The 24,024-nt window shown below is 40.0% G+C and overlaps 1 protein-coding gene across 1 annotated transcript in view; it reads right to left on the bottom strand.

Annotated features, from left to right (window-relative positions):
- The window catches only part of LOC120062236 (LIM and calponin homology domains-containing protein 1-like), a 90,995-nt gene that overhangs the window by 25,606 nt on the left and 41,365 nt on the right, over window positions 1–24,024 (bottom strand). Inside the window, exon 7 of the mRNA XM_039012055.1 lies at window positions 9,462–9,756. Coding sequence (XP_038867983.1) covers window positions 9,462–9,756 — 295 coding nt within the window. The remainder of the gene's footprint in view (window positions 1–9,461; window positions 9,757–24,024) is intronic.

Genomic DNA, 24,024 nt, shown 5'->3' with positions numbered 1-24,024 from the left:
AAAAAGAACAGTGAAAGAGATGTCTGATTTTCGCCATGATAGAACTGATTCTGTTACAAAAAGGTTTTCTGGTGAGTGTTTTGCATTGATCTGTGTCAGGTTTTGTGGAAACTCTGTTTGGTGTGTGTCTGTAATTGATATCTGAAGTGGGGAAAATAGCATACCGACGTCAGGGCAGACCAGAGCTCTAAATGCGCAGCAGTAGCTCAACACAGTACTACATTCAAAAGTTTGTTTAATCAAATGACGTATTGCAAATGTCATTGTATATCCTTGTAGGTAACAAGGATAATGTAATTTAATTTATAACAAGGCATTGTCAAAACAGGCCTACCATTTATTTCTCTCCGCAAATGAACACTCGCTCAAGTAATCAAAGATATTGTTTAGATATCCGGATATTCGATTAACCGTGCCCATCCCTGGTCATAATATAAAGACCTTGGCATTGTCTCGGAACTCACCCCACTGGGCACAGACGTCAGTTCAACATCTAGTTTTGATTTACATTTGGTTGAGTTGTCCACTAACGTGAATTCAATGTCAAATCAACCAACAATGGCACCATGTCATTGGATTTAGGTTAAGAGTAGGGTGAAAATGACGTGGAAACAATGTTGACTCAAACAGTTTTCGACCCAGTGAGACATTAGATGTGGAACATAGGTTTGTGAACGAAAGCAGAAAAAAACAGTAGTGACTCACAAAGAAAGTATTGGGAGAAAACCCACAACAGCTATATCTAAGCTGCTCTGATACCCCCCCCCCCCCCAAAACATTATTCTTTGTTTGACGCACACACACAGTTAACTTGAATACATGGTTCAAGCACCTAAACATGACTTTTCTCCCCACCCATATTATATTAGGGCTTGCATACTAAGAGTCATTTTCAGTATGCACGCCACTGCCATTGAGAAAGTGGACATGTCCTCTGTCATTGAATAGATTCTGCCTGGCAGTGAGAAAGAAACATCATGTCCCAGCCCTAGCTTCTACACCCACAAAGTCAGAATCCGCACCCACAAAGCCAGATTCAACAGTCACAAAAAATGTACTTTTTGGTCTTAATATTCATATTGTGGTTACGGTTAAAGTTAAGGTTAGGGTTAGGTTTAAAATCGAATTCTAAGAAGAGAAATTGTAGAAATGAGCGGGGTTTATGACTTTGTGGGTATAGAAGCTATTGACGACCGGGGGTCAGGCGGCGGAAGGACCCCTCATTTCCTAATTTCTGAGGGTGGGTTCACATGTTCCCTGTGTGTTGAATTACAGTACAATTCTCTGGGTGTGTAAAATACTGTAATACAGTATGGGTAGGCTAGCTAGACTATGGCAAGTATTTGGTGTGTTGTGTGTGTGTGCGCGCGCGCGCGTGTGTGCAAGGGTGTGTCTACATCCAACGTGTATGTGCGTGCATGAACAACCAAGGTGTGTTTGCCATACACAAGGGCAGCATGGTGACTTGTTGATTATCTCCAACCAGTGCCATAGAACTATGTTGCCTAGGTGATGAATGAATAGCTAACACATCTGATTATACTCCAACACTCAATCAGCAAAATACACTCTTCACAGGTCAAAAGGTCAATCTCTGTCAAAGGGAGATATCTAACAACCATCTATCCAGAAAAAAAGGGCACAAAGGAATGCCACTTGAGTTTGTGCATCTCAAATACCCTCTCGTAATACACATTTGCGGCTGTTTAACCTGCTACCTACTTTAGTTGAAAGCACCAACTGTGAGACGCTCTGGATAAGAGAACAACAGTAGCCAAAGATACATTCTAAGGACCACATGAGTGATTGCTCACGAAACCTAGGCCAAAAACACAATGATTTGGGGGATTTTCACAAAATGTAATTCATAGAAGACCTTTAAAAAAAATAAAAAAAATTGGGGGATGGTTCAGCTTGAATATTTCAAGTAGATTGTGGCTTCTATTAATGTAAATGTCTGCATAATTTCCAATCCACCATATATATATATATATATATTACAAATATATATACTACTTGAAATATATATATATATATATACAGTGGGGAGAACAAGTATTGGATACACTGCCGATTTTGCAGGTTTTCCTACTTTACAAAGCATGTAGAGGTCTGTAATTTTTATCATAGGTACACTTCAACTGTGAGAGACAGAATCTAAAACAAAAATCCTGGAAATCTAATTGTATGATTTTTAAGTAATTAACTGACCTAAGACAGGGACTTTTTACTAGGATTAAATGTCAGGAATTGTGAAAAACGAATGTATTTGAATGTATTTGGCTAAGGTATTTGAATGTATTTGGCTAAAGTAAACTTCCCACTTCAACTGTATATATATATATACACTGCTCAAAAAAATAAAGGGAACACTTAAACAACACAATGTAACTCCAAGTCAATCACACTTCTGTGAAATCAAACTGTCCACTTAGGAAGCAACACTGATTGACAATAAATTTCACATGCTGTTGTGCAAATGGAATAGACAACAGGTGGAAATTATAGGCAATTAGCAAGACACCCCCAATAAAGGAGTGGTTCTGCAGGTGGTGACCACAGACCACTTCTCAGCTCCTATGCTTCCTGGCTGATGTTTTGGTCACTTTTGAATGCTGGCGGTGCTTTCACTCTAGTGGTAGCATGAGACGGAGTCTACAACCCACACAAGTGGCTCAGGTAGTGCAGCTCATCCAGGATGGCACATCAATGCGAGCTGTGGCAAGAAGGTTTGCTGTGTCTGTCAGCGTAGTGTCCAGAGCATGGAGGCGCTACCAGGAGACAGGCCAGTACATCAGGAGACATGGAGGAGGCCATAGGAGGGCAACAACCCAGCAGCAGGGCCGCTACCTCCGCCTTTGTGCAAGGAGGAGCAGGAGGAGCACTGCCAGAGCCCTGCAAAATGACCTCCAGCAGGCCACAAATGTGCATGTGTCTGCTCAAACGGTCAGAAACAGACTCCATGAGGGTGGTATGAGGGCCCGACGTCCACAGGTGGGGGTTGTGCTTCCAGCCCAACACCGTGCAGGACGTTTGGCATTTGCCAGAGAACACCAAGATTGGCAAATTCGCCACTGGCGCCCTGTGCTCTTCACAGACGAAAGCAGGTTCACACTGAGCACATGTGACAGACGTGACAGAGTCTGGAGACGTCGTGGAGAACGTTCTGCTGCCTGCAACATCCTCCAGCATGACCGGTTTGGCGGTGGGTCAGTCATGGTGTGGGGTGGCATTTCTTTGGGAGGCCGCACAGCCCTCCATGTGCTCGCCAGAGGTAGCCTGACTGCCATTAGGTACCGAGATGAGATCCTCAGACCCCTTGTGAGACCATATGCTGGTGCGGTTGGCCCTGGGTTCCTCCTAATGCAAGACAATGCTAGACCTCATGTGGCTGGAGTGTGTCAGCAGTTCCTGCAAGAGGAAGGCATTGATGCTATGGACTGGCCCGCCCGTTCCCCAGACCTGAATCCAATTGAGCACATCTGGGACATCATGTCTCGCTCCATCCACCAACGCCACGTTGTACCACAGACTGTCCAGGAGTTGGCGGATGCTTTAGTCCAGGTCTGGGAGGAGATCCCTCAGGAGACCATCCGCCACCTCATCAGGAGCATGCCCAGGCGTTGTAGGGAGGTCATACAGGCACGTGGAGGCCACACACACTACTGAGCCTCATTTTGACTTGTTTTAAGGACATTACATCAAAGTTGGATCAGCCTGTAGTGTGGTTTTCCACTTTAATTCTGAGTGTGACTCCAAATCCAGACCTCCATGGGTTGATAAATTTGATTTCCATTGATAATTTTTGTGTGATTTTGTTGTCAGCACATTCAACTATGTAAAGAAAAAAGTATTTAATAAGAATATTTCATTCATTCAGATCTAGGATGTGTTATTTTAGTGTTCCCTTTATTTTTTTGAGCAGTGTATATTATTTATTATTTTCCCTAACCCTACCACCCCTCCCCTAATTGTAGTAAACTAAATGGACACCAACCCTTAGGCTTCTACTTCCAGCTTATACATACTATATACATTTTACGGACACAGCATACTTTACATTAGTCATCTTTTGTTTGTTTTTAGTCCCATCCTTCAGCTATCTTTAACCAGACTCTTATATCTCTATACACCATCCAGTTTTGAGTTCTATTTGCCATATACAGTGGCAAGAAAAAGCATGTGAACAATTTGGAATTATCTGGATTTCTGCATAAATTGGTCATAAAATTAGATCCGATCTTCATCTAAGTCACAACAATAGACAAACAATAGTATTCCCCCCTTCCTTGTCACAACACATCTGATTGGCTCAAACGCATTAAGAAGGAAATAAATTCCACAAATGAACTTTTAACAAGGCACACTTGTTAATTGAAATGCATTCCAGGTGACTACATCATGAAGCTGATTGAGAGAATGCCAAGAGTGTGCAAAGCTGTCACCAAGGCAAAGGGTGGCTATTGGAAGAATCTCAAATATAAAATATATTTTGATTTGTTGAACACTTTTTTGGTTACTACATGATTCCATATGCGTTATTTCATAGTTTTGATGTCTTCACTATTATTCTACAATGTAGAAAATAGAAAAAAAAGAAAAACCCTTGAATGAGTAGGTGTTCTAAAACCTTTGACCGGTAGTGTATGTCAATACATCTGCCAGAAACACATAGGGAGACTCGTCCAAAATAAAGAAGACCACAAACATCGCAAGCAGCAGACTCCTGGCAAACACTGAAACCCCAAACGTCTGGGCTCGGTTTCACATGGAACGAGAGGGCAGATGTGTGTCCAACACCAACAAAAGCAATGCACCACAGCAAAGCTTATGTTTGGAAAGCTCCTCGGACATCCCCAGAATAACTATTTTGTGTGTTCTAAATGGCACCATATCCCCTATATAGTGCACTACTTTTGACCAGAGCCTTGTACTGCACTATATCAGAAATAGGATGCCATTTAAGACAGACTTGGAACATGCCCTATACACAAGTCATATTTCCACTTTAGAGTGTCGTTAATCAGCCAAAATAGTGACAAGCCAGGTTTTCAGATATCATTGAGGCCAGAGAAAGCAGACATATCCATTGGGTGGATCCAAATTCAACTCACAAATGGGCCCAAATGAGCATCAGTCATGTCTGTGTCAAAAAATAACAGGCAAAGTTAAACTCTTACGAAACGGTTTACTGAATCCCTCGGAGTTTGTGTAAATAGTTGTCTGCAAAAGACTTTTAAGTGTCTGCATGGGCATGTTTAAAGGTGTCATCACCAAAACAGTGTAAGCTTTAAAAATGGGCACCTTGGTTCAACACACCTTACAGGAAAAACATTCTAAGATTGGGGCAAAGGTTTAATTAAGTTGGGGTCATTGGAACCGTGGCTTGATGAGCCAATAGCGACTTTACGGGAAAGTCTCTTGTCTGGGGATTTTTGGAGTGAGGGGTTATTAAACTGAAACACTTTTGCCTGGGGGTTGTTGGGTTGGGACAAGGGGTAGGGTTTAGGCTTCAGGGGTTAGGGCATACTGTGATTGGCACCTTTGCTCAGCAGTCCCAGTCAGGTGTATAGCCGTCTCCCCGTGGGTGAGTGTGGGGGTCTGTGAGCGTTGAGGGGAGTTGTAGGGGTGACCTTCATATTCCTCCTCCCTCTCCTTCCACTCCCGCCTCCATGTGCATGCAGGTGTCAGCTTCCCTTCCTCCTCTTTCCTCCCCTCCATTTGTTCCTCCTTCTCTTCTTCCTTGTTCCTGTGTTCTTCTTCTGACTGATTCTGTGGTTTGGGAAGGGGTTGGGCTTGGGGCTCGGGGGATGGCAGCTCTATAGCGGCTATAACTGGGGGTACTTCTAGGGTGGGGAGTTCAGTCGGACTGTTATACACACACACACACACACACACACACACACACACACACACACACACACACACACACACACACACACACACACACACACACACACACACACACACACACACACACACACACACACACACACAAGGGGCAATCCCAACAACACCAACATGCAACCACGACACAGGTGGTACGACACAACACAGCACAAACCAAAGCCACAACACATACGTTAAACACACAACCGTTACCACAAAACCCAGTCACAGAGTGGTCATATGGACAATGACAATGGGAGTAGTAAATAGAAACCACAACACACCAATGGAAACATGCACGGTGGAAGGGGAAAAAGAGGAGGAGCAAAGAAAGAAAAAAAAACATCACACATGATAATGACACAATCTCAAATCATTTGAACAGTCACTGAAAAGCAGAACAAGCTGAACGAAGGATAATGTACTGGTCAGTATTGGTCAGTCAGGGACCCGATGACCTCAGAAAGAAGCTCAGGCCAATCTCATGATGTCATGCAAGCACAAGCACAAATACATACTCGCAGAAAAATACACTGACAAATGCACACATACAGTACTCATGGACGTACTCAGATAGGTATGGTATGACCTTAGGACCTACCCTTGCACACCCACATGCAGGTTTAGACTTATGTGCACCCACACACACACACGTGCCTTATTCACTTCCATTGACAGGTTTAACTCTTTCCAATTACAGCCTTGCACAGAAAGACACACAAACACATGTAGAGGAAAGCTGATTTCTGCTGAATGATTCCGGGCTCGAAGCCAGTCATCCCTCCTCCTTATTGAGAATCCTGTATCATCGGTGTGAGAGTGGTGTGTAGGTGTTATGGCAAAAGTCAGGTTTAAACTAATGAGATTAATATCAAACCAAGCCATGTCAACAAGGTCAGATACAGGAGCAAAGGCCCAATTTAGTAGGTGATGTCTATTTATTTACGCTAGACACACACATGCACACGCACACACATACACACACTCGTACGTACAATACCAGTTAAAAGTTTGGACACACCTACTCAATCAAGGGTTTTTATTTATTTTTTACTATTTTCTACATTGTAGAATAATAGTGACGACATCAAAACTATGAAATAATACATATGGAATAATGGAGTAACCAAAAAAGTGGTAAACAAATCAAAATATATTTTATATTTCAGATTCTTCAAAGCAGCCACCCTTTGCCTTGATGACAGCTTTGTACACTCTTGGCATTCTCTCAACCAGCTTCACCTGCAATGCTTTTCCAACAGTGCTGAAGGAGCTGAGCACTTGGTGCTGAGCACTTGTTGGCTGCTTTTCCTTCACTCTGCGGTCCAACTCATCCCAAACCATCTCAATTGGGTTGAGGTCAGATGATTGTGGAGGCCAGGTCATCTGATGCAGCACTCCATCACTCTACTTCTTGGTCAAATAGCCCTTACACAGCCTCGAGGTGTGTTGGGTCACTGTCCTGTTAAAAAACCAATGATAGTCCCACTAAGCACAAACCAGATGGGATAGCGTATCGCTGCAGAATGCTGTGGTAGCCATGCTGGTTAAGTGTGCCTTGAATTCTAAATAAATCACTAACAGTGTCACCAGCAAAGCACCCCCACGCAATCACACCTCCTCCATGTTTCACGGTGGGAACCACACATGCAGAGATCATCCGTTCACCTACTCTGCGTCTCAAAGTCAAGGCGGTTGGAACCCAAAATCTCAAATTTGGACTCATCAGTCCAAAGGACAGATATCCACCGGAATAATGTCCATTGCTCGTGTTTCTTGGCCCATGCAAGTATCTTCTTATTATTGCTGTCCTTTAGTGGTGGATCTTTGCAGCAATTTGACCATGAAGGCCTGATTCCCGCAGTTGATGTTGAGATGTGTCTGTTACTTGAACTCTGTGAAGCATTTATTTTGGCTGCAATTTCTGAGGCTGGTAACTCTAATGAATTTATCCTCTGCAGCAGAGGTAACTCAGGGTCTTCCTTTCCTGTGACGGTCCTCATGCGAGCCAGTTTCATCATAGCCCTTGATGGTTTTTGCGACTGCACTTGAAGAAACTTACAAAATTCTTGAAATGTTTCGGATTGATTGACCTTCATGTCTTAAAGTAATTAGGGACTGTCGTTTCTCTTTGCTTATTTGTTCTGTTCTTGCCATAATATGGACTTGGTCTTTTACCAAATAGGGTTCTTCTGTATACGAACCGTACCTTGTCACAACACAACTGATTGGCTCAAACGCATTAAGAAGGAAATAAATTCCACAAATTAACTTTTAACAAGGCACACCTGTTAATTGAAATGCATTCCAGGTGACTTGACTACCTCATCAAGCTGATTGAGAGAATGCCAAGAGTGTGCAAAGCTGTCATCAAGGCAAACGGTGGCTACTTTGAAGAATCTAAAATATATTTAGATTTGTTTAACACTTTTTTGGTTACTACATAATTCCATATGTGTTATTTCATAGTTGATGTCTTCACTATTATCCTACAATGTAGAAAATAGTCAAAATAAAGAAAAATCCTTTGAAAGAGTAGGTGTGTCCAAATGTTTGACTGTACATGTGTGTGTGCACAATGCAAGCTTATGCACATAAGTGCACGCACACACAAAAACGTGTGCACACACACACACATCATTTTTGCCATCTACTGAAATATTACAAGATGAGTGGAACAAGACATATTTTTGTTTCATGAAAACCTCAATACTCTGTTTTGACATCAGTTTCCACCAACACTCAACCGAGTCATATAGCAGCAAAAATCGGTCACGCATTTTAGTAGTCACCTATTTGTGTCTGGATAGCAAATGCCTCGCCAGTTGCTGGCTTTTCTTTCAGTGCTTCAGTCTCGGCCAATCAAAACACACATCTGGTCTCCATCAGCCCATCCCTTCATGCCACCACTGTACATTTTCTATTATATTTTTCCTTTTCTTAAACATGCGTGTTCCACATCAGACAGGACATTCCCAGTCTCCCTTGTGCAATGGGGGAATTACAATATGAAGGAAATTTGGCCGGAGGTAGCTGTTTTTAAAGTGCTGTGTCAGGGCTGGTGGAAGAAACAACATATCGGTGATACGTATAGAAGCTAGACACGTCTAGAAAAGAAAGAATAAGCGAGTTTGCTTTGTCTTGATGGTACCAAAGAAAGTGCTGTTAGCGTGAACCTTTTGGGCTGACGTTTGGATTGATTGAAAACATTTATCACTTTAGTGAACAATACTTTCTCAATATAATGTATGACATATATTTATAACCAGCATATACAGTGATGACCTTCTACTGCTATTGAAATAACCCCTCACACTATCTATTGGCTTGGGTTTGTCTATATTGTCCTGTCAAAGTGTAGCAGGTGATACAGGTCAGTAAAAGTTTCCATGGAGGAAAGAATGCCAACAACACATTTAACAAATTACACCATGGCTATGATCCAATATCCATACTAGCATTCCACTTAGAATCCAATACATTGCTTGTGGATATTGGGACAGAGCCTACTACCACCACAACATTCAATCTATCACTTCTACCACTACTACAACTGCATCACTAATGCTCACCTGAAGGGTCTATTGCTTCCTATGGGCGAGGTGGCGGTACTCCAGCTCTTGCGGCCGCCCCCGCCCCCTCTGCCACCGTCCTCCTCCCGACCCTCACGGTCGCCCCTCTTCCGGCGCAGCGGTGTGGGCACGTAGCCACTGGCATTGCTCTTGTTGGGCAGGTACTGGTTGAAGGGCACCATCACTCTGGGCTCGCTCACCGAGGTCCGCCGTGCCAGCATGTCATCCTTGCGCACGTCCGGCAGCTTCCTGCCCCCGTGGGGTCCGACGTCGGACTCTGAGTCGCTGCCGCGGCCTGGTGGGTGCAAGAGAGGGAGAGACTTTGACTTTTGATCCGTCTTTATTGAGACCTTCTCATTTGCTTAAAACCACCATGAAACCTTGGCCCACCCCCTGTGAGTGCGTGTGAGAGAGAGAAAGAAAGAGAAAGAGATAGAAAAAAAGAGAAATGAGAGAGAAAGAGGGGGGAGAGAGACAAAACAGAAAACAAAAAGAGAAATAACTGCTTAGGATTTTTAAATTGTACATCAGTAACCATTTTTCCATAAACAGTTTTTATGCGGGTAAAGTCATACTGTCAACAACAACAAAAAACACAACAGCTATGATGGAAACAGGAAGTGTCTGTACAATTTCAGAAATGTTGATAGGCAATTTGTCCGTTTGACATGGTAGTATCTTACCGTGTCGGTAAAATGAATTATGCGACAAATTGCGGTGGAAGCAATTTCACGTGCATTTGTTGATGGATTAACCATGTCGAGGTAAATTTGCAGTCACGTTGTGTTGTCGTCCGACTATGACTTGAAAAAGCATGCACCGTTTATTAGGCTACAGATTAAATAAATGATGTTGAACATCACAGGGTGGTGAAAGCACATTCCAATAAATATTGAGGGCCTTGATTTGTATGCTAGTCACATGATGATCACGCTGCCAATTAACAAATAAGAATGTTCTTGCTCTTATCCATCTCACCTAACCTGTCAACTTAATCAGCGAACTGTTGTTTAGAGAGTGCCATTTATCGCAACAGTTTGTGTGACAAAACCCTTGGTAGAATGGAAAATGCAATGGAAACACATTGAATTTATGTTTTTTATTCGGTACATGATAACTTTAGCGTAAAAGTGTTTTTTTATGTGCACTACGTCATCACGTAGTGAATTAAAAAACAATTATAATCTGTCTCAAATTGGATGGAAACCTAGCTAGTGTTTCACAATCGGGCCACTTTCATTGGTTTTCATTTCAATTAAGCTATCCAATCACTGACCTCTGAAATTGGATAGATGTTACTGAAAGTAGTGTACAGGAAAGCTAGAAACATCCTAAGGGTTATATATCCTCAATAAAATGGACAATTGAACAGCAAGACATCTTCTCGATGGTCCCTTTAAGAGCTCTGAGTCTGAAATAGCCATCGACTGTATAAAAGGAAATAAACCACAAGAATCAGATTGAAAGAACATTCAGGAGTCCCCCAGGACATGGCCTAGATGATAATGGGACTTGCCTGTCTAGCAGTGAAGTAACTTTTTAACCACCTATGCACCTTACCGGGTTTTCTCAAACAAAATGTACAGTAAACTTTTTATGGGCTAAGGTAGATACTTTAGCATTGCTCTTGCAACCATAAATCAACCAAAAATTGTTGGAATACCAGTATTTGAAGGGCATTAGACAGCACATACAATATCAATCATCTTTAAGAGTTACTATTTCGCGAACTCAACGGCACTTAATTGCACCCCACGGTTGAAAAGAATGCATTTGATGAAAATGTTTGCAACAATATCAGCTTGGTCACCTGGTCATGCTGAAGCACATCCCTCAAGGTCTTCCCCCTGCTCCACCACGTAAATTCCTCCCCAAGATGTTCACCACATGTGTTCCTAGTATCCCCCCCTTCCCTAAAGAGCACAGTACCAGAGAGACTCTGTGCGATAGGTAAGGTCAAGCACACAATCTCCTCTGTTTGTCACATTCAATGTTGCTGAGACTGAATCTTCTAGAGTCAACCAGTTCACTTGGACTTATAAAAAGTGCTATCTAGAACCTAAAAGGGTTCTTCGGCTGTCCCCATAGAACCTTTTGGTTTCAGGAAGAAGCTTTTTGGGTTCAATGTAGAACTATTTCCACAGAGGGTTCTACATGGAACCCAAAAGGGTTCTACCTGGAACCAAAATGGGTTATCCTATGGGGAAAACCAAAGAACCTTTTTGGAACCCTTCTTTCTAAGTGTGTAAAGATTTTCTGCTTCCCAAATGGCACTCTATTCCCCTTACATAGTGCACTATTTTTGACGAGAGCCGTATGGATCCTGGTCAAAAGTAATGTACTATAGGGTGCCATTTGGGATGCAAACATTGACTTTTTGCCAGGATGAAGGCTAGAAAGAGGCCTCAAGCTACTGCTGCTTCAAGCTGGCCGTTGATTCTAGAGGGGTTTGACCATTCAACTGCTTCAACTGAAGCAGGTGCCACTCATGCATGCAGCCCATATTGACTGACATGTGGTCTACTGTTTTAACATGTGTGCACCATGGTACCATACACTGTAAAGTAGGGATGCACGATATATCGGTGAACATATCGGAATCGTCCGATATTAGCTAAAAATGCCAACATCTGTATCGGCCCGATGTCTAGTTTAATGCCGATATGCAAACCGATGTCAAAGCTGACGTGCAAAACTATATAGCGTAGGTACATGACGTAATGACGCCAAGTAAAATTTTGCGCTACACGTGCAACACAGCATTCCTAACCTAGCCCACAATGTCTGCTGTGTGGATCGAGCAGTCAACAAGTCGAGCAGTCATTTGAAAGAGTAAGAACATTTCAGCGAGACAACTCAAAGGGGAAAACCATGAACTTCTTATGGCTGGGGGCAGTATTGAGTAGCTTGGATGAATAAGGTGCCCAGAGGTGCCCAGAGTAAACGGCCTGCTACTCAGTCCCAGTTGCTAATATATGCATATTATTAGTATATTTGGATAGAAAACACTCTGAAGTTTCTAAAACTGTTTGAATGATTTCTGTGAGTATAACAGAACTCATATGGCAGGCAAAAACCTGAGAAAAAATCCAACCAGGAAGTGGGAAATCTGAGGTTGGTCGATTTTCAACTCATTCCCTATTGAAGATACAGTGGGATATTGGTCATGTTGCACTTCCTAAGGCTTCCACTAGATGTCAACAGTCTTTAGAAACTTGTTTGAGGCTTCTACTGTAAAGGAGGGGCTGATAAGGGCTCAGTGGTCTGGCAGAGTGCCACAGGCTCGTGACGCTCGTTCACGTGAGAGGTAGCTCGCATTCCATTGCTTTTCTACAGACAAAGGAATTGTCCGGTTGGAACATTATTGAAGATTTATGTTAAAAACATCCTAAAGATTGATTCTATACATCGTTTGACATGTTTCTACGTACTGTAACGTAACTTTTTGACATTTCGTCTGCTCCTAGTGAACGCGCTTCGTGACTTTGGATTTGTTTACAAAACGCGTTAACAAAAGTAGCTATTTGGACATAAATGATGGACATTATCGAACAAAACAAACATTTATTGTGGAACGGATTCCTGGGAGTGCATTCTGATGAAGATCATCAAAGGTAAGTGAATATTTATCATGTTATTTCTGACTTCTGTTGACTGCACAATATGGCGGATATCTTTTTGGCTGGTTTGGGCTCTGAGCGCCGACCTCAGATTATTGCATGGTTTGCTTTTCCGTAAAGCTTTTTTGAAATCTGACACAGCGGTTGCATTAAAATTCCATGTATAACACTTGTATCTTTGAGTATTTCTGGAAATTGATGTGGCTCTCTGCAAAATCACCGGATGTTTTTGGAACTACTGAACATAACGCGCCAATGTATACTGAGATTTTTTTTATATAAATAGGAACTTTACCGAACAAACATACATGTATTGTGTAACGTGAAGTCCTATGAGTGTCATCTGATGAAGATCATCAAAGGTTAGTGATTAATGTTATCTCTATTTCTGCTTTTTGTGACTCATGTCTTTGGCTTGGAAAAATGGCTGTGTTTTTCTGTGACTTGGCGGTGACCTAACATAATCGTTTGTGGTGCTTTCGCTGTAAAGCCTTTTTGAAATCGGACACTGTGGTGGGATTATCAACAAGATTACCTTTAAAATGGTATTAGATACATGTATGTTTGAGGAATTTTAATTATGAGATTTCTGTTGTTTGAATTTGGCGCCCTGCACTTTCACTGGCTGTTGTCATATCGATCCCGTTAACGGGATCTCAGCCATAAGAAGTTTAAGAACAAATTCTGATTTACAATGACAGCCTACCCCGGCCAAACCCGGACGACGCTGGGCCAATTGTGCGCTGCCCTATGGGACTCCCAATCACGGCCGGATGTGATACAGCCTGGTTTCAAACCAAGGGCTGTAGTGACGCCTCTTACACTGAGATACTGTGCCTTAGACCACTGCGTCCATGTGTGTGTGTGTTAACTATTTAACTGTACTAGAATGCTTAAAAGGCCGCTAACAGTTTTAATATCGGTATCGTGTTTTTTTGGCAAGGAAAATATCGAATATCGGTATCGGCCAAAAATGTCATATCGGTACATCACTACTGTAAAGACCTGTATGAGAAATCTTGGACCATGTGTCAATGCCATACCGAATCTCAATACTGTAGGTTCCCGTGTTTCTATATCTTTCTGTATGATACCATGGGATCACATATGTTAATACTAAAGCACGTGTTGGTGTGAGTGGGTGTGTGTGTTTGTGTGTATCATGGTCATTATGTGTGCATTTTGGACAAGCAAACTTTTAAGAAATTAACTTTAAAATATATATTTTTTTCAATTGCATGGAGAATATGTCTAGCATACGGAAAAACAGTTTCCCATCTCTGGAATTAAAATCCCTTGAATTTACACTACCTTTCAAAAGTTTGGAGTCACTTAGAGATTTTCTTGTTTTTGAAAGAAAAGCAATTTTTTGGTCCATTAAAATAACATCAAATTGATCAGAAATACAGTGTAGACATTGTTAATGTTGTAAATGACTATTGTAGCTTGAAATGGCAGATTTTTAATGGAATATCTACATAGGCGTACAGAGGCCCATTATCAGCAACCATAACTCCTGTGTTCCAATGGCACGTTGTGTTAGCTAATCCAAAATTATCATTTTAAAAGGCTAATTGATCATTAGAAAACCATTTTGCAATTATGTTAGCACAGTTGAGAACTGTTGTCCTGATTAAAGAAGCAATACAACTGTCCTTCAGAAAACCATTTTGCAATTATGCTAGCACAGTTGAGAACTGTTGTCCTGATTAAAGAAACAATACAACTGTCCTTCCTTAGACTAGTTGAGTATCTGGAGCATCAGCATTTGTGGGTTCAATTACAGGCTCAAAATGGCCAGAAACAAATAACTTTCTTCTGAAACTTGTCAGTCTATTCTTGTTCTGAGAAATGAAGGCTATTCCATGCGAGAAATTGCCAAGAAACGGAAGATCTCGTACAACACTGTGTACTACTCCCTTCACAGAACTGCGCAAACTGTCTCTAACCAGAATAGAAAGAGGAGTGGGAGGCCCCAGTGCACAACTGAGCAAGATGACAAGTACATTAGAGTGTCTAGTTTGAGAAACAGACGCCTCACAAGTCCTCAACTTGCAGCTTCATTAAATAGTACCCGCAAAACACCAGTCTCAACGTCAACAGTAAAGAGTCGACTCCGGGATGCTGGCCTTCTAGGCAGAGTTGCAAAGAAAAAAACATATCTCAGACTGGCCAATAAAAAGAAAAGATTAAGATGGGCAAAATAACACAGACACTGGACAGTGTAAGATTGATTTGATTTGATTGGAAAAAAGTGTTTTGGACAGACAAATCTAAGTTTGAGGAGACAGCTCCATAACACCATGGCTGTACTACATTCTACAGGGACTTCAGGTTACGAAAAAAAGAAAGTATGGGAACTGTAAAAATATTTGAAAACTATGAGGTGGATATGAACACACACGTACTCAATTACATGCTCGCTTACACATATGACCTTATACACACAACACCTGATCTCGCTCTCTTCTCTCACTCTCTCTTTCTCTCTTTTCTCTTCTCTACCTATCTCTCTATTGTCGAGAACTGTTTTATAATTTAATGTGTCTATTGTTTGTCTATCTTTTTTTTATGTATTTGTCTACAAGTTTATATATGTTTACAACAAGCAAGGGGAAGATATAAGAATAGGGGCGTAGGGGAATAATAACATATTGTACGGAATACATTTGTACTGTAGAGAAGCCGTCTCCCGAGTAATGCAAGGTCTCTCATGATCATGTGAAACGTCAATTGCTATGGAAATGCTGGGATGTGTTTTTCAATGATGTTAAAGGTAATTATGGTGCAACTATAATGGTGATACGATTTGGATTACAATTATCATCATGAATATTAAGGCTATACACACTACATGTTACACACAGACACTCAACTATGCAAATTAGCAGAGATATTATTTATTTGGACAGCACACATTATAGTCCTACTCTTATACAGACATCGTACACACTCTCACCAAATCACATCCAATAGCATACACATCAACGTACTCAGATTTACTACACACATAATATCTTGTCTCAATTTTCTAACATCTATCGCCCTCGTTCACAGGCAAACAGGCAAGGGAATAAAACAAATATTGCTAGAACCTATTTCTTGAATTCTAAATATAAGAAGCTCTAATTTTGACCGTCAAAATACCTCTGATGGCAGTCATGGACTTTACAAGCATGAATTATGGTCAATTTAGCCTGAGAATAGTATCTAGTTATGGTAAGGGGTGAAATAAGTATAGCTAGTTATAATTGTAATGGTTTATCAGATTATAAAAAAAGAAGATCAGTCTTTACATGGCTAAAAGAAAAGGAATATAACATATACTGTTTACAGGAAACTGACTCTACATCCTTAGATGAAGTTGCATGGAAAAAGGAATGGGGTGGTGAAATAATTTTCTGTCATGGACAAATTAACTCAAAAGGTGTGATGATATTAATTAACAAAAATGTTGATCTGAATGTGCAAATAATCAGGAATGATTTACAAGGAAGGAGGATCCTTTTGAATATGAAAGTGGATGAAAAAGAGATTTGGCTCATTAATCTATATTGTCCAAATCAGGATGATCCATACTTCTTCGAAAACATTTATACCAATTTATTGAACTTACAGGCAACAAATGATCAAATCATTATGGTAGGAGTCTATAACACAGTGTTCAGTACCTCAATGGACCGTAAAGGTAATCACTCTACAAATTATCGTCACCGTGCCCTTAAGGAAATCACAAATATTATGGACACATTAGAAATAGTGGATATTTGGAGACTAAAAAATCCCAACCTAGTGAGATATACATGGAAGAGACTTAATCAAGCTAGTCGTCTTGACTACTTTCTTGTCTCTTTCTCTCTTGAATCAAAGGTTAAAAAAGTTTTAATAGGAGACAGAATGCGATTGGATCATCATCTAATTGGCATTCACATAACTCTTATAGATTTTCCACGTGGGCGGAGATATTGGATATTTAATCAAAGTTTACTGGAGGACAACTTATTTTTAACTGAGACAAAATAATTTATAACTGAATTTTTCCAGTATAATATAGGTTCAGCAAAACCCCTTAATGTTTGGGATACCTTTAAAATGTACCTTCAGAGGTCATTCATTTCATCAATAATAAGAAAGCAGTTTCTGGCTAAAGAGACAAGACTAACAAGGGAAATCCATGAACTAATAGTACAGGTAGATAGCCATAAAAACGATACTATAGAGATACAAAATATGTTAGAGGGAAAACAAAAAGAACTTGAGGAACTTATTCAAGAACGATCTAATGTAATCTATTACAAAAATAAAGCAAACTGGATGGAATATGGAGAAAAATGCACAAAATTCATCCTGAATCTCCAATACAGGAACGCTACCAAAAATAATTTGCAGAAACTCGTCACTGAAGACGAAGTCATCTATGATTCTCCGAATTATATTTTAAAAGACGAAGCTACATATTTTAGGCAGATGTTCTCTTTTCAGGCTGAATGAAGATTACGGTAAGCAATTTTTTCTAAATAATATAAAAAATAGAAAATTAACAAATGTACAGAAAGATCAGTGCAAAGGCCAAATAACAGAGGAAGAACTTTGAGGCTATTAAATCATTTCAGTCTGGAGAAACCCCAGGGCTTGATGGCATACCGGTAGAGGAATATCAAGCCTTTTTTTATATACTAAAAGCTCCATTGTTAGATTGTTTTAACTACTCCTATAAAAATGGTAATCTGTCAGGTACTCAGCAGGAAGGTCTGATTTCTCTATTATTAAAACAAGACCCAGATGGCAAATATAAAGACCCGGTCTATCTAAAAAAACTGGAGGCCCCTTGCACTTCAATGTTGTGATGCAAAAATACTAGCGAAATACATAGCACTCAGAATTAAAAGGGTTTTACCAGGTATTGTTCATCCTGATCAGACAGGTTTTTTACATGGACGATACATTGGAGATAATATACGACAACTACTAGAAATAATAGAACATCATGAAACATCTAAGACGCCAGGCCTGGTATTTATAGCGGATTTTGAAAAGGCATTTGATAAAGTAAGACTGGATTTTATTATAAATGCCTGGATTTTTTTTTCTATTTCGGTAATTCTCCTATAAAATGGGTAAAAATAATGTATAGCAACCCCTGGTGTAAAATAGTAAATAACGGCTACTTCTCAGAGAGTTTTGAATTGTCCAGAGGAGGTAAACAAGGGTGACCGCTGTCAGCATATCTATTCGTTATGGCCATCGAAATGCTAGCTATTAAAATCAGATCCAATAACAACATTAGAGGATTAGAAATCCAAGCCTTAAAAACAAAGGTGTCCATGTATGCCGATGACTCAAGTTTTATATTAAGTCCGCAAGCTAGATCCCTGCAATGTCTCATTGAAGATCTAGATAACTTTTCTGTACTCTCTGGACTAAAACCTAATTATGATAAGTGTACAATATTACGTATTGGATCTTTAAAAAATAAAGCTTTTACATTACTCTGCAGTTTACCTATAAAACGGGCTGATGGTGAAGTAGACATAATTGGTATTCATATCACAAAAGTTATAAATAAGCTCTCAACAATGAATTTCAATAGAAAACTTGTAAAAACAGACAAGATCCTGCAACCATGGAGGTAAATACCTGTCTATTTATGGAAACATTGCCCTGATAAACTCCTTAGTCATATCTCAGTTTACTCACTTAATTATGGCGCTGTCTACTCCTGATGATTCGTTTTTCAAATCATATGAGCAAAAAATATTTAGCTTTTTCTATGACCCTAAACCAGACAAAATAAAATGTGCCTATCTATATAATGAATATGAATTGGGTGGGTTGAGATAATTAAATATAATAGCACTAAACCTCTCTCTAAAAGCTTCACTTATTTAAAAGTTTTACTTGAATCCTAAATGGTTCTCAAGTAGATTACTAAGAAAAGCTCATCCATTGTTTAAAAATTGCCTTTTTGCCTTTGTGCAGATTGCCATGTCTCATTTTCGAAGTATCTCTCTTTTTCAAACAAGCATTGCAGATCTGGCAACAATTTCAATTTCATCCCCCTGAAAAGATAGAACAAATATTACAACAGATATTATGGCTGAACTCAAATGTGCTGGTTGATAAAATACCTGTATTTATGGGAAAGATGTTTGAAAAGGGTAATTTGTTTTTAAATGATATTATAAATTGGAATGGTAGAGTTACGTCCTTCATGGAGTTATCAGCATTGTATGGGAAGGTCTGCTCAATCCAAGAGTACAACCAATTGATTACAGCATTACCACAAAAATGGAGGAGGCAGGTGGCAGCGGGAGGAGGTAGGGAACTGGTCTGTCTGCCCAATATAAAGGATCAAAACTGGTGGAGGAATAAAATGAGCATAAATAGGAAAGTATACCAGCTTCCTTTGAGGACCATGATGTTGACAACTGTGCCATACAGATTGCAAAATAGTTGGGAAGACATTTTTTGATGTACTGATTCCATGAGTTGATATATAAAACAACAAATTTAAAGATGCTGGAGAAGTGCTTGACACCGTCTGTCAAGCATGGTGGGGGCAATGTGATGGTCTGGGGGTGCTTTGCTGGGAGATTTGTACAGGGTAAAAGGGATCTTGAAGAAGGAAGGCTATCACTCCATTTTGCAACACCATGCCATACCCTGCAGACGGCGCTTAATTGGAGCCTATTTCCTCCTACAACAGGACAATGACCCAAAGCACAGCTCCAAACTATGCAATAACTATTTAGGGAAGAAGCAGTCAGCTGGAGTGGCCAGCACAGTCACCGGATCTCAACCATTTTGAGCTGTTGTGGGAGCAGCTTAACCGTATGGTATGTAAGAAGTGCCCATCAAGCCAATCCAACTTGTGGGAATTGCTTCAGGAAGCATGGGGTGAAATCTCTTCAGATTACCTCAACAAATTGACAACTAGAATGCCAAAGATCTGCAAGGCTGTAATTGCTGCAAATGGAGGATTCTTTGACGAAAGCAAAGTTTGAAGGACACAATTATTATCTCAATGAAAAATCATTATTTATAATCTTGTCAATGTCTTGACTATATTTCCTATTAATTTTGCAACTCATTTCATGTATGTTTTCATGGAAAACAAGTACATTTCTAAGTGACCCCAAACTTTTGAACGGTAGTGTATATAACAGCCTATTAGTTTAAAGCATGTTTGAGATAAATCCAACATTTTCTCATTGATCAAGTGTCACTCATTGATCAAGTGTACAAATAAACTCCCATACAATATCAAACAGTTAAAGTTAACCCACAATTTATAATGATACAGATGGAGTTTGTATTTTGCATATCAAAACCCTATGTTTTTTCATGTAAAAATGTGTCTGTCTTTAGAATTTCATTCAACTGTCGGTATGAATTACAGTTCTCATAACATTTTACAATGATACAGCATGTAGTTTGCATTTTGCATGTAAAAACCCTATGTTTTTTCATGTAAAAATGTGTCTGTCTTTGGAATTTCATACAAATGTCAGTATGAATTATAGTTTTCATAACGTTCTACACATTGAAATGAACATGAACTGTAAATGTAATCATTGTGCATTATTTTCGGTACAAATTAAGCTCCTAAAAGGATTGACATAACAACATATTCTACCATATCATCTGTGTACCTTTTAAAATTCAGATAAACATCCCATGAAAAAAAAACCTACAATGCCTTCAAAAAGTATTCACACCCTTTTACTTTTTCCATATTTTGTTGTGTTACAAAGTGGGATTAAAATCAATTTAATTGTCCTTTTTTCTCTCCAACGATCGACACAAAAAATGTATGACAAATAAAACACTAATATATCTTGATTAGATAAGTATTCAACCCCATGATTCAATACATGTTAGAATCACCTTTGGCAGCGATTACAGTTGTGTGTCTTTCTGGGTAAGTCTCTAAGAGCGTTCCACACCTGGATTCTTTTCAAGAATAATGGGCAAATTGGTTGTCAAATTGGTTGTTGATCATTGCTAAGACAACCATTTTCAGGTCTTGCCATAGATTTTCAAGCATATTTAAGTCAAAACTGTAACTCAGCCACTCATGAACATTCGCTGTCTTCTTGGTAAGCAACTCCAGTTTAGATTTGGCTTTGTGTTTTAATTTATTGTCCTGCTGAAAGGTGAATTCGTCTCCCAGTGTCTGGTGGAAAGCAGACTGAACCCAATTTTCCTCTAGGATTTTCCTGTGCTTAGCGCCATTCCATTTATTTTTTATCCTGAAAAACTCCCCAGTCCTTAATGATTACAAGCATAACCATAACATGATACAGCCATCACTATGCTTGAAAATATGGAGAATGGTACTCAGTAATGTGTTGTATTGGATTTGCCCAAAACATAACACTTTGTATTCAGGACAAAAAGTGAAATTGCTTTGCATAATTTTTTGCAGTATCACTTTTGTGCATTGTTGCAAACAGGATGCATGTTGTAGAATATTTTTATTCTGTACAGGCCTCCTTTTCAATCTGTCAATTAGGTTAGAATTGTGAAGTAACTACAATGCTGTTTATCCATCTTCAGTTTTCTCAGATCACAGCCATTAAACTCTTTGTTTTAAAGTCACCATTGGCCTCATGGTGAAATCCCTGAGTTTCCTTCCTCTGCGGCAACGGAGTTATAGGAAGGACGCCTGCATCTTTGTAGTGACTGGATGTATTAATATACCATCCAAAGCGTAATTAATAACTTCACCATGCTCAAAGGGATATGCAATATCTGGTATTACATTTTGTACCCATCTACCAATAGGTGCCCCTCTTTGCGAGGCATTAGAAACCCTCCCTGGTCTTTGTGATTGAATCTGTGTTTGAAATTCACTGCTCGACTGAGGGACCTTACTGATAATTGTATGTGTGGGGTACAGCGATGAGGTAGTCATTAAAAAATCATGTTGAACACTATTACTGCACACAAAGTGAGTCCATGCAACGTATTATGTGACTTGTTGAGCACATTTTTACTCCTGAACTTATTTAGGCTTCCCATAACAAAGGGGTAAAATACTTATTGACTCAAGACATTTCAGCTTTTCGTATTTTTATTAATTCTATTTTTTTTCTTGAAAAACAAAGTTCCACTTTGACATGATGGGGTATTGTGTAGGCTGGATAACAGGGTTGAGGTGAAGATCAGCCATTTCTCCTCATTGGACCACATGGTGTAAATTAAATGAGGAATTATACATATCTTCCACACACAACAAATGTTTAATCAAATAAAATCTTTGCTAACATTAATTAAGGGAACAGGGTTGACGTGTTGAGCTAGACCACCTCAGTCAAAGATAAAACACTTATAAACTGACCATAAAGACAGAGAATACTAACTTCCTTTCCCGCCATGCTGTTCAGGAGGCCCAAACGACGTCATGTGCCGTGAAACATGTAACTTGGTGGAATGGTCAATTATTTTAAAGGGGTAAATTGTTTGCATAAGAGGGACAGACGTAAATGCATCACTAATCCCATAAATATAAAAAAATATCTTCAGAAATATCTGTTAAAGCAACAAAATAACTAGGTCTTTCGACAACAAAAATATATTGTTTTATTGAATATTAAAATATAGAATTTTCCTGCAGTGAAGAAGCTCAACATTTACATTACATTCAGTCATCTAGCAGACTCCCATCCAGAGCGACCTACAGGAGCAACCAGGGTCAAGCACCCCGCCCAAGGGCACGTCGACAGACCTCCCACCAAGTCAAAACTGGGACCCGAACCAGTGACCTACCTGCCTCCAGGCCAAGCTCCCAACCGCCAGGCCCCCGACCATCCAAGATCCCCCGTACAGTTCCCCGAGAGCTGCTCCTCAACCATGAAAGCCCCCCCCGTGCAAAAAAACCCCCAACCTCTCCCTCCATTCTGTGTGTATGATATCATGGTTCCACACATGTTAAAGCACTGCTGTGTGTCTGTGAAGCTCCTTGCCACGTGATTACAAATAAAACACATTTCAATGACATCACATAACCCACTGTATTCAGTTCCATAGTTGCTGACTGTGGATGGAGCGGCTTTAGCAGAAAAGAGAGGGAAGAGAAGAGGGAAGAAAATAATAGGGAAGGGAAGACTAGAATAGGGATAGAGTACAGTAGCACAAAGATGTATATTTATCCACAATGTGTGCTGATCTACATAACTCTAACAAAAGAGGGCTGTCGATATCAAATTACTTTTGAAGATTAAATTAAAATCCTGTGTCCTCTAATTATTTTCGGGATGGACTAAGTGAACTTCCAGAGTGAGTGTGAGAGCTGAATGGCGGTAGCAGCATAAGAAAGCCCTGGACCATGAAAAACTAGTTTGGTGTAGCTATTTTGTGTAAACAGTGATCATTTGGAGCTTTTCTTCTTGGTGTAATCAAATCTTGTATCATTGGCTGATCTCTGGTCTGCTCAGCTGTTCTCAGATCTAGTGTGTGGGCCTCCAGGAACTGTTCTAGAGTCAGAGTTAGATGAGCCCAGGGCTGGAGATGGTCTGGACATGAGGCACCGTGACATGGATAGTGAAACCTATTTTAATGTACAGCTGGCCTCACTTAATTCATTTCACCAAAATCACTCCATGTTTACCTACATAGAAAACCCAGCATCAATCAATCAATGTTTCCCTATAAACCAATAGCAAACAAACACCAACTACTTAGCGTTTTATTACAATCCAATAGCAAACCAAACATCTACTTCTCAATGCTTCCCTACAAACTCAATATCAACCACTCAGCCTTTCGCAACAACAATAGCAAACCAAACATCAACCACCTAACTTTCCCTACAAACCAATAGCAAACCAAACATCAACCGCCCAACTTTCCCTACAAACCAATAGCAAACCAAACATCAACCACCCAACTTTCCCTACAAACCAATAGCAAACCAAACATCAACCTCTCCAGCTCTAAGC

The sequence above is a fragment of the Salvelinus namaycush genome, chromosome 17 (assembly GCF_016432855.1).
Source record: "Salvelinus namaycush isolate Seneca chromosome 17, SaNama_1.0, whole genome shotgun sequence".
Taxonomy (NCBI): Eukaryota; Metazoa; Chordata; class Actinopteri; order Salmoniformes; family Salmonidae; genus Salvelinus; species Salvelinus namaycush.
The sequence above is the reverse complement of the archived record's forward strand: the minus strand, read 5'-3'. Positions and strand labels throughout refer to the sequence as shown.